The sequence below is a fragment of the Hyperolius riggenbachi genome, chromosome 3 (genome assembly GCF_040937935.1).
Source record: "Hyperolius riggenbachi isolate aHypRig1 chromosome 3, aHypRig1.pri, whole genome shotgun sequence".
NCBI lineage: Eukaryota > Metazoa > Chordata > Amphibia > Anura > Hyperoliidae > Hyperolius > Hyperolius riggenbachi.
This window is the reverse complement of record NC_090648.1, coordinates 362,643,641-362,655,682: the sequence shown is the minus strand read 5'-3', so window position 1 is coordinate 362,655,682 and position 12,042 is coordinate 362,643,641. Positions and strand designations below refer to the sequence as shown.

The following is a 12,042-nucleotide window of genomic DNA, read 5'->3' as shown; positions in this document are numbered from 1 at the left end:
CTAGAATCATGAAGAAACAGCTAAAAACATTGACTTATATAAATTTTAATATATAAACCTTCAAAATTATAGTAATGTAACTATGAATACTTAGATTTTCCATGGGTATAGCTGTGGCCGGTTAAAGGTAAAGGTTATGGTGCCCAGTAACATAGATTGTTTTGCTTGCTGTATATCTGGTGATCTCTACTGTGGCCTGAATGAGTTTTTCATTCCAATGTTTTTATTGATTTTCTTAATTAATTACCTGTACAGATGTACCTGAAATTTTTTGGTGATTGCAGTTTCATAACTTATTTCAGTCAGTAAGAATCAACGCCTTCTGAGGCAGACATATGCAACATGTAGCTAAAAAATATCTTTGCATACACATTTATTCTTTTTTTATATACAAATAACAAAGTAGCTTATTGGAATGCTTCACAATTCTTATGTCTATATAATTTCTTGTATTTGTAATCTACTCCCCCCCCCCCCCCCCCCATCAAAAAAAGTGAAAAAGAAAAAAAAATATTTACAGTCTCATAAGATAGAACAGCTTTTGGACTGAGGTGCTTGTTCAGCTACTGGAACATTTCCGCCATTTTCTTTTCCTGTTACTGGTGGGGCTGTAAAGACAAGCAGAAAAATAGAATTGAACTTTTATTGCTATAACTAAGGCCGGTTTTATATTTATTTTTTGCGTTGTGGTGGGGATGCAATGCTCCTGCTGCATCCCACTGCAACACAACAAATGACAAACATGTGACCCTGCACTGACAGGGGCAGGAAGTACGTCACTGGGATTCCCGTTGGTCTGCGCTGCTATGCACTGTGCTCCAGTCAATTAAATTCATGCATCACCCATTGATTCCAATGACTTCTGGCACCGCTGCGTTGCTGCGGAAGTCATACGTTAACTTTGCATTAGCTTGGCAGTGATTCGGAAACTTCCGGTATGTAAGTGTGCAAGGCCCCATACATTTGCATTGCCATTGTGTTACCCTGTGGTAAAACCGGATAACACAACACACGCAATGCAAGTGTAAAAGGAGCCTAAAAGAATATTGATTTAACATAAACTAGAGATGGTCTGAACTGTTAATTTTCAATTTAGACCAAATCCTGTAGGTACAATCAAATTTTGGACTCCAGCTAGATTGGAATACTGAATTTTTGTGTTGGGATCTATGGTGCTGCCTTTCTAAGTTAATTACACAGTAAACCTAATCTATTCCCACAAAGAATTGAAGTAAATAACTCTGATACAATGGAAAAAAATATATATACTTATTTTCACAATAATATGATCTCTGTGGTTTTCTCAGGTTTCCTTTAAAGCCCTCCTGACTCATACATGCCCCACTGCTTACGCACTACAACACTGCTGATAAATTATTTTGCTAGGTTGCTATGAGTTTATCAGCAATAACAAGCCTATATATGAAGACTATAATCATTAAGATGGCTGTCCAGATCCCTAGGAAACCCACAGCAAAACTATGAAGAGATTTAGCTACGGTAAATGGGAAAGTTTTAATGAATGAGTAGACCCATTATCACGGCTGCCCCTGCCTTGGTGGACGGGTTCCTTCAATTATGGTATACTTTCCCCATAATGTTTAGGTAAACCTAACCATAGCTGCTGGCAAGGAGTCCCTGTGGCCCTGTGTATAATATAATTGCTCACACATAAAGGTCCTGGCAAATGGAGTAATCAGCAGTATGTGGTGGATAGGGATGATTGGAAATGCCAATTTCTGCTTCTGCGTAAAATCCGATTTCCGCCATTGTCGATTACCGCTATCAATTCCGCTTTCCGCTACCGATTTCCGCATTCCAATGCGGACTTTTGCTGAAATTTCTCTCACACCCACAGCTTCTCCAAAACGCCAAGGCACTCAGACCCCTGTAGCAAGGGCTTATGGGAGCTCAGTCTGGGCAGGAGTAGGAGGAGGTTACTAGCCAGAGATTTCAGAGGCAGAGGGGAGGGGGAAGTGCATTTTTCACAGGCTGAGGGGTGGAGATGCAGTTGCAGATTACCTGTGTAATGATGACAAAAACAGAATATGGCCACTCTCATTGTATCACAGGAATAAATCATCAAAAACTGTTAAAGCTGTATGCAGACAGATTTGCTGTGTAAACTAACTAAACTTTAGATAAGATATATAGACAAGTTACTTGTTATAGTTAGTTTTTAATCTCGGATCCGCTTTAAGACAATAAAAGATGAGTATGGGCTGTTGCACACTACAAGAGCTTTTTAAGTGCTAGAGATTTTAATAGCTCTTGCTAATGCAATGCTATGGGGGATTTACAACATCACATCGCTCCAGTGAGAACACACACATAGGATAAAATTAGCAGGAGCTTTTAAAATCACAAAGCGCTCAGAAAAGCACTTCTGGCATGCACCAGCCCTCAGTGTGTGTTTTTTTTTCTTTAACCCTTAGTGTAAGGGGTACTTATTCTGTCTAGTGGGAGGCCTTTCAGATTCAACTAGAAGCCATCTGCCATGGCCTTCTCCCACTTGTGTGGGAGTAGTTACCCTCTCCTCTTGGGCACCATAGGTGGGGATAAGTGCTTGGCAAAGGTGTGAGGGAGAGGGTTTTTTTCTCCCCATTTTAATTCTAGTTACCAATGTTATAGAAAAATGTTAGTTTGCTAGGACTTGGAGGTCTTTACCCCCATCCCTAACAGAATTGGTTCGGAGAATACATTACATTTATATAATGGAAAAAATCACCTCTGAGAGATCGAATTATCCATGTAGATATGTCAAAATCTGTGACAATTGGCTCTTGGGTGGTGAAATCCTGTTGTTTGAATTTGAATATATTTAGAGATCTCTGTTTTGGGGACTGTCGTGGCCCTGGCCAGGAGTGCAGCATCTGTGATGATATCCTGTTGGTTAGTGTGTTATGAACTGCCCTCTCTATTAATCATGACCTATGCTTTTTTTTTTTTCCTCACTTGTTATGTCTTGCTTATTATTGTGACTAATCTTGGTTGCAGTTGTAGTTTCTTTCTTGTTTCACCAATGTACTGTTGTTTATTGTGCATTTATGATGAGTAAGATAAAAACTCAATAGAAATTTGAAGTAAAAAAAATAAAATATTAGCTTGTATTGCTCACGGGGTGGAGCCCCATATTGTGGGCTTCCAATTACCTTTAGAATACTAAATTGTATGGGGAAAAGAAGTTAAAAGTCCTTGGGAGGAAATATTACACAGTTTACTTCTTAAATGTGTGCTGCCACTTAAACTTTTGAGGGTTTCACCAATTGACTTGGGAAAAAGAACCTGTGGTGGGCTGAAGCATGGGGCTGCTGATGAGATAAAAACGGCAACAATTCCACTCCTGGAGGGGTGCCGTGTTTGTATAAAGTGTCTCAAACATCCATCGCAAGTTTCAGGACTTTGCAATTAATTTGAAAAGTTAGCGTCATAAATTACAATGCAACAAAGACAGAATTCCAATCTAGCTAGATTTTTTGTAGTTATTTCTCTTCTCTTTTTTTGTTTTTTAGCATACTGGAAATGGCCTGGGGGAATTCCGCCACTCATCTCTAATATACATACACCATTATTCTTAACCCCCAATAGAACAATTTACCTTCTTACAGTACTAAAAACTACGATGCAAGCAGGAGATTCCCTGTTTGAGGTGTGTAAATATTCAACACTTCCAAAAATAAGAGAAAAAAATCCCAGTACCAACATGTTCTTTGAAGCTATGTGCATAGTGAATATATTGTAGGCATGCTGTTGAGGGAGCTGATATAAAAGAAGGCCAGGGCTCAAGGTACTACTACGGTGGCGTAGTGGTTAGCTCTCTCGCCTTGCAGCGCTGAGTCCCTGGTTCGAATCCCAGCCAGGGCACTATCTGCAAAGAGTTTGTATGTTCTCTCCGTGTCTGCGTGGGTTTCCTCCGGGCACTCCGGTTTCCTCCCACATTCCAAAAACATACAGATAAGTTAATTGGCTCCCTCTAAAAATTGGCCCTAGACTACAGTACTTACACTACATAATATAGACATATGGCAATGGTAGGGATTAGATTGTGAGCTCCTTTGAGGGACAGTTAGTGACAAGATATATATATATACACTGTACAGCGCTGCGTAATATGTCGGCGCTATATAAATACTAAATAATAATAATAATAATTTGCCAAAACATGTTATCTTTTAGGCATACCTGGTTTTGGTGGCTGGATACCTTCCCTCTTCATCCTTTCTTCTTCCAAAGCCTTCATTTTTGCATCATACTCATCAGCCAAAGCTTTCCATTCTTTTTTATTGTTGATGATATTGTCATACATTGGTTGTATCTCGGGATGAAATCGTGAAAACTCCTAGATTAAAACAAGCACCATGTCCTAGTTGGTTACATGCTCAATTGCGTATTGACTAATGAAGATGCAGTGTAATCAGTATAAAGTTGGACGAACATCAACATATACATTTGGTTATTCTCTCCTTAGTTCTTCATACAGCAGTGGAACTCAGAACCACTATTAGTCAGAAGGTCAGACACAGGTTCACTTGCCCCCTTTTTTACCCTCTGATAAAATGCACCTCTGGCAAAATGAAATGTTAGGTACACTAATGAATACAAGGTATAATTCCTCAACACAATGGCTATCATTCATAAAGCATTTCCGCATGCGGAAATGCTTAAAACAGCTGACTTTACCGAACACTCAGCAAAGTCAGCAATTCATAATGGCTCTTTCCGCATGAAAAAATTACACTACCGAGCAGAGTGATAAATCACCGCCTTGTGCGGTGATTATCGGTACAAATGTAGCAAAATGTTGATTCATGAAGCTCACCGCAAGCGGTGTGAGGTCGGGAAGTACCGCTGCCTCTGATGTGGCGATAACAATGTAAGTGAATGGAGACACACAGACCTCCCAGGCAGCTGCAGTAGAGCGGAACACGGAGAAATGTATCAGCTCAGCAGCTTCCGTGTCTCCGCCTGCCTACCGCCAGCCTAGTTCGGGGAATCTCCGCACTGCTACCGCACATGGATACTTTTTTATGAATGCCCACCCAGAAGTCTAAAACACCGCCAGCGGTGTTTTCCCGCACTGATTCTCCATACCGACAGCTCCTTTATGAATGATAGCCAATGTGTAAGTAATCAGGCTTACCAGAGTCCTGTTTGGCAGATGGAGATATAGAAAAAACCTGAGGCTATTTTCTGCAAGGGGGCTATGTGCAGGAGCCCAGCTCTAAAAGGTTCTAGTAAGTTGTATTACTTACTAAATGTGTTGGGGCAGTATAACGTTTATTAGCGTACCTCACTTTTTTTCTATTTTACCAAAGGTGCACTGTAAAGTTACCTAATAATGTGGGACAGTACTGATTACAACAACAACAAATAACATTTGTAAAGCGCTTTTCTCCCGTAGGACTCAAAGCATGTTTGAAAAAATATTATGTACTGTGCACTTCGCTGTTACTGTGTATATAATATGAATGCAATAGATACAGTCTCTGTGCTTCCAGTATTCAGACCAAAGGGCCTTGTCATCATTGTATCAGACTGGATAGAAAAGATAAGGGAGTAAAAATGTAATCCCGACAACTGAAATCATCTAGAAGTGGATCTAGAAGAGGAGCTCGGGGCTCCCAAACACACTCATGACTCTTCCCTATGTAGACTGAATCTCCACTTTCCTTAAAAATTGCCACAAAAGTATATCAGTACCTGTAGTAATGATCATAATGTGCTAATTACGATTTCTCAGAATTGTGCCTAATTTCCGTAATTAGGATCATAATACAAAATTGTAATTGCAAAAAATGATGCATCATTTAGTATAAATACAACTATATGAATAATTTCCATAGTTATAATAGTTTTTGTAACTACGATTTAATATGAAATAATAAGGTGGCATTACAAATTATGACAAAATTAATTACGAATTTTCCAAAAATTGCAAATTAGATGTGTTGTAATTGAAAATCATGATTCTAAATGAAGCAAATGAGAAATGTAGGCTCATCACTATGTATCAGTGCTGCAATAGATTTTTTGTAATGTAAGAAAATTATCTTTCCAGTGCAAATTGCAGCCAGCTATGAATTTCCAGAAAATGCAATTATTTGCCAACCTGGAATCTGTCCATTGTTTGTGGTGCAATAGAATCTTGTTTCAGTAAACTCCAAGGTCCAAACCATGACCCTGTATGAATATACAATGTATGACCAATCCTGAGATTGAAAACACCTGACCGCCACAAGGGGACAGAAGGAGGTACAAACACTCGTGGGGGCATAGCTTCAACCGAGAGGCGTGGCTTCACTTTTTTTGGTTTAGCTCAGGGGCTTACTCAGGTGCATGGTGCCTGCCCAGGACCAATGGTACTCCAGGCAGTGGCCTGTCCTGCCTATGCCTAAAAATGCCCCTGACTGGGGGCACCTATACCTGGCTACCTATTTTGGGGGGACCTATGCCTGGCTACCTATACAGGGGGCTAAATACCACATAACAAATAACGTTCTCAAGCCCATGAGGGGGGGGGGGTGCAATTTTTAAACCGGGGAGCAATTAAGCCTAGAAACTGCCCTGCTTCTTTCTGGATACAACCTAATAACACAACACACCAAAACCCTACTTATAACCCCACCTCTTGTTTCCTCCCTATTCCTTCATATTGTAAGCTTGCAAGGACAGGGTTCTCTAACCTTTTGTGTCTTTTAAGTTGATGTACATTTTGTTAATCGCTATACAATTTTTACTTAAACAATTATGTTGTCTACCATTTCTGTATTATGTACCAGTGTATGTATTTTTTGTGTAACCATGTTTGTTTCTTACTCTGTACAGGAATATGGAGGATAATGGAGCTATATAATTTTAATAATAATAATAATACAAATGTTTGAAATTGTGATTAAATGCATCTAATTTCTTAAAAGGAACCCGAGGTGTGAGACCCATGGAAGCTGCTATATTCATTACCTTTTAACCACTTGAGGACTGCAGTGGAAAACCCCCCAGACCAGAGCAACTTTAACTAAATGGGCCACTGCAGCTTTAAGGCATAGCTGCAGGCCCGTACAACTCAGCACACAAGTGATCCCCCCCCCTTTTCTCCCCACCAACAGAGCTCTCTGTTGGTGGGGTCTGATCACCCCCCCCCCCCCCCCCCTTGTGTTTATTTATGTTTCAATAAATATTTGTTAATTTTTTTAAATTTATTTTTTACTAATTCTTCTTTTTTTATTTTTCAACAAATCCCCTCCCTCCCCCCAGCCAGCCAATCACGCGATCGGCTGTCATAGGCTTCTACCTATGAGAGCCGATCGCTCTCTTGTCCCCAGGGGGACAGCCGTGTCACACGGCTGTCCCCAGTACAGCGCTGCTGCAGGTCGCAGCGCTGTACAAGTAAATAGACGGCGATCACGCTGTCTAACAGTCTCCCAAGCGGCAATGGCCGCTCGGAGACTGAAGAGGGAGCGGAGCTCCGCCCTCCGAGCATGAGCTCTCATGCAAATTAGAGCCCTAGGACTTGACGCCAATTGGCGATACGCGGTCCTGGGGCAGCCACCATGGCCACACCCATTGGCGTGGGGCGGTCGTCAAGTAGTTAAATGGTACCAGTTGCAAGGCAGTCCTGCTGGTCTTTCTGGTCAGTACGGTCTAAATCACACACCTGAAATAAGCATGTTCAGGGTCTATGGCTTAAAATATTAGAGGCAGAGGATCAGAAGGACAGCCAGGCAATGTGCATTATTTACATGGAAATAAACATGTCTGCCTCCATATTCCTTTAACCTTGGATTCCCTTTAAGTTTTGTACACAGGCTAGGTGAAACTCAGCCAAGGTGGCCAATAACAACAGACTATGTTGAGAATCTAGCGTGTGTACAGCAGCCCCGGATGACTCGGCCAGCCATCAGGTGGGTGGATCAATTCAACCAACTGCTGGGCGAGAGCTTTGCGGCCCTTTCTCCTCCCTACAGGCTAGTAATGTGTCTGCACAGCGTCTGTCCTGCAATGTTGCCCAAGGGATATAGTCCTCATACATGTGTGTGAGGCTTAACTTCTTAACCTCTTGCCGACCGCGTCACGACGATGGGCGTGGCCGTGGCGGCAGCCCCAGGACCGCCTAATGCCGATTGGCGTAAAGTCCTGGGACTCTGTTTTGCAGGAGATCGCGCGCATCTCCTGCTTGGGGGGTGGAGCTCTGCCCCGCCTTCAGTCTCCGAGCGGCAAGGAGACTGTTAGACTGTTAGACGGCGTGATCGCCGTCTATTTACATGCCTGCAGCGCTGCGATCAGCAGCAGAGCTGCACTGGGGACAAGAGAGCGATTGGCTCTCATAGGCAGAAGCCTATGACAGCCAATCGCCAATTATGGCTGTGGGGAGGGAGGGTAGATAATTAAAGAAACAGGTTTTTAAAAAAAATAAAAACAGCAACAATAATATTTATAAAAAAAAAATATATAAACATGGGGGGAGCGATCAGACCCCACCAACAGAGAGCTCTGTTGGTGGGGAGAAAAGGGGGGGGGGGATAACTTGTGTTCTGTGTTGTGCGGCCCTGCAGCTTAGCCTTAAAGCTGCAGAGGCCAATTTTACTAAAAATGGCCTGGTCACTAGGGGGGTTTAGCACTGCAGTCCTCAAGAGGTTAATAAACAGAGACATATCTTATTAAATACCAAAAAATTAAACCAGTAAACATTATAATAGTATTACAATGAATACAAATGCTCATTCTACAGTGCTCTCCCTTTAAGAATTGTTGAAAGTCATTGTGAAGTGACAGGATGAATTCTTGTTCAGAACTGCTGCCTGGGAGTTCTCGGTATTCTGCTACGCATAGCTGACCCTTGTGTTGTTACCTGCGGCTATTTGTTATGCCACTGTACATTGTGTTCTGTTTGCGTGCTCTTGTTACAGATGTCCCAGGTACTGCTGAGACAAGAATTGGCATGAATAGTCCAACTGGATGTTTATAGCAGTTCTGCAGTAAAGCCATAGGTGCACAACCAAAGAAGTGTGTGATAAGAAAGATAAAGCAAGGTTTGTCACGATCTGGTCTATTCCAATAAACATGCCAGACTGGGGCACTCTGTCTTATAGTGCAGGGAACAAGCTGTTCCAGCACAAATTAAAAAAGTACATCCTGCAGTAAAAGCAAATAGAATTCCTTACGTTGGTCTGAGTTGTCATAAAGATGAAGAATGTGAATATTTAATGTTCAGATAATTAATTGGTCAGTGGGTTTTAGAAGTTGGAGTAAAAAAACTAAGTATCTACACCTAGGCCTCCTGGTAATGTACACCCCTACATTCCAACAGTGGCGTACCTAGGGCATTTGGCACCCAGTGCTGGGTATTAAAAGACACCCCCCCCCCTTAAAAATGGGAGTGGCCACAACCTGCGGCGTGCTTCGCGGCAAAAAATGGGCGTGGTCATGACCGGATGAGGGCGGAGCTAACTGTAATTTAAAGTATTAGCTAGTATAGTTGCCCCAGTAGAGCTAGTAGTTTCCCCCAGTATAGTTGCCCCCAGTGAAGCTAGTATAGTTGCCCCCAGTATAGCTGGTTTAGTTGCCCCAGTATAGCTGGTTTAGTTGCCCCAGTATAGCTAGTTTAGTTGCCCCCAGTATAGCTAGTATAGTTGCCCCCAGTATAGCTGCCCCCAGTATAGCTAGTATACCTGCCCTCAGTATAGCTAGTTTAGTTGCCCCCCAGTATAGCTAGTTTAGTTGCCCCCCAGTATAGCTAGTTAAGTTGCCCCCAGTATAGCTAGTTTAGTTGCCCCCAGTATAGCTGCCCCCAGTATAGCTAGTATACCTGCCCCCAGTATAGCTTCCCCCAGTATAGCTAGTATACCTGCCCCCAGTATAGCTAGTTTAGTTGCCCCCAGTATAGCTAGTTTAGTTGCCCCCAGTATAGCTGCCCCCAGTATAGCTGGTATAGTTGCCCCCAGTATAGCTGGTATAGTTGCCCCCAGTATAGCTAGTATAGTTGCCTCCAGTATAGCTGGTATAGTTGCCCCCAGTATAGCTGGTATAGTTGCCCCCAGTATAGCTGGTATAGTTGCCCCCAGTATAGATGGTATAGTTGCCCCCAGTATAGCTGGTATAGTTGCCCCCAGTATAGCTAGTTTAGTTGCCCCCAGTATAGCTAGTATAGTTGCCCCCCAGTATAGCTAGTTTAGTTGCCCCCCCCCAGTATAGCTAGTTTAGTTGCCCCCAGTATAGCTGCCCCCAGTATAACTAGTATACCTGCCCCCAGTATAGCTGCCCCCAGTATAGCTTGTATACCTGCCCCCAGTATAGCTTGTATACCTGCCCCCAGTATAGCTAGTTTAGTTGCCCCCAGTATAGCTAGTTTAGTTGCCCCCAGTATAGTTGCCCCCAGTATAGTTGCCCCCAGTATAGCTGGTATAGTTGCCCCCAGTATAGCTGCCCCCAGTATAGCTGGTATAGTTGCCCCCAGTATAGCTGGTATAGTTGCCCCCAGTATAGCTGGTATAGTTGCCCCCAGTATAGCTGGTATAGTTGCCCCCAGTATAGCTAGTTTAGTTGCCCCCAGTATAGTTGCCCCCAGTATAGCTGGTATAGTTGCCCCCAGTATAGCTGCCCCCGGTATAGTTGCCCCCAGTATAGCTGGTATAGTTGCCCCCAGTATAGCTGCCCCCAGTATAGCTGCCCCCAGTATAGCTAGTACAGTTCCCCCCCCCAGTAAAGATGCCCAGGAGGGGGAGAAGCAGCACTAGAAGAAGGGGCAGCGGTGGGGAGGGGGGAAATATCCCCCCCTCCCTCACCTGGGACCCCTCCTTCTGCCTCTCTCTCCCCCTCCAGAATAGCTGCGACAAGTGCGGGGCGGCCGGAGGCGTATAGACAATTACTCACCTAATCTCCGCGTTCCCAGCGTCATGACGTTACAGGTCTCCGCCTCCAATGCCGCCCACTGTGCTTCCACTAATCAGGAAGCACAGTGGGCGGCATTGAAGACAGAGACCTGTGACGTCATGACGCTGCGCTCCACGCTTGGAACGCGGAAATCAGGTGAGTAATTGTTCATATGCCTCCGGCCGCCCACACTTGTCGCCGCTATTCTGGAGGGGGAGAGAGGCAGAAGGAGGGGTCCCAGGTGAGGGAGGGGGGGGATATTTCCCCCCTCCCCACCGCTGCCCCCACTGCCCCTCCTTCTAGCCCTGCTTCTCCCTCCTGCTGTGCTGCTGTGGGGGGTCGTGGTGACACCCCCCTGGGTGTCTGACACCCGGTGCGCTCCGCCCCCCTGCGCACTATGGTAGGGACGCCACTGCATTCCAAGTGCTGTTATGCTGGGAATATACGGTTCGTTTTTTGGGTAGTTAGATGGTTCGGTAGACAATTGGCCTCAATTCACTAAGCTTAACTCCTGTCTTTAATAACTCTTCTGAGCTGTTTTACAGTTATCACAATTATATCACCATGGTGATAACTGTAAAACAGCTCAGAAGAGTTATTTAAGACAGGAGTTAAGGTTAGTGAATTGAGGCCAATTTCCGGCATGTCCGATCTCCCTTTCGATTCTCTCGCCTCTCGATTTCTGATAGAAGTGAATGGAAAAAGATAACAAAAACGAGCAGAAGATGAGAATCGACTGCAGAATCGAGCGGCAAAAACGATCGAGAGGAGAAACGCACGGCAGAAACGAACCGTGTATTCTCATCATTAGGTTGGCCACATGCAGGTCAGTTTTTACAGCCAAATCAGTCACTTTGATTGAATTTACCAGGGATTTATTGCCCCTAGCATGCCCAACCTTTAATCAGTGCACTAGTTAAAAGGGAGATCAGGCATTATACTTGATTGCCTTTCTGTATAAAGCTAAAAAAACAAGTGTTTGCCTTCTTAAAACAAGATATTTGTGATTATTCAGGTTGGAGTGAGCATATAATGTATCCCATGATGCATCACTGCTGAATATGCAAATCATCCTTTGTTGTACCTGTAAGCTAAACCCACCTCCAGAACTTGTTTTACATAGTATTTTAGTAGAGGGCTTTTTAGACCATTGTTGCCCCTTAGACACTCCTT

General features: G+C 43.5%; 1 protein-coding gene across 2 annotated transcripts in view; it reads right to left on the bottom strand.

Moving 5' to 3' along the window:
- Positions 1-473: 473 nt before the first annotated feature.
- The window catches only part of PDE6A (phosphodiesterase 6A), a 219,093-nt gene continuing 207,524 nt past the window's right edge, over positions 474-12,042 (bottom strand). For both annotated transcript variants that reach the window (XM_068277126.1, XM_068277127.1), the window contains 2 exons: positions 4,183-4,339; positions 474-608 (listed from right to left, as the gene is read on the bottom strand). In XM_068277126.1, coding sequence (XP_068133227.1) covers positions 523-608; positions 4,183-4,339 — 243 coding nt within the window. In that variant the 3' untranslated portion in view covers positions 474-522. The remainder of the gene's footprint in view (positions 609-4,182; positions 4,340-12,042) is intronic.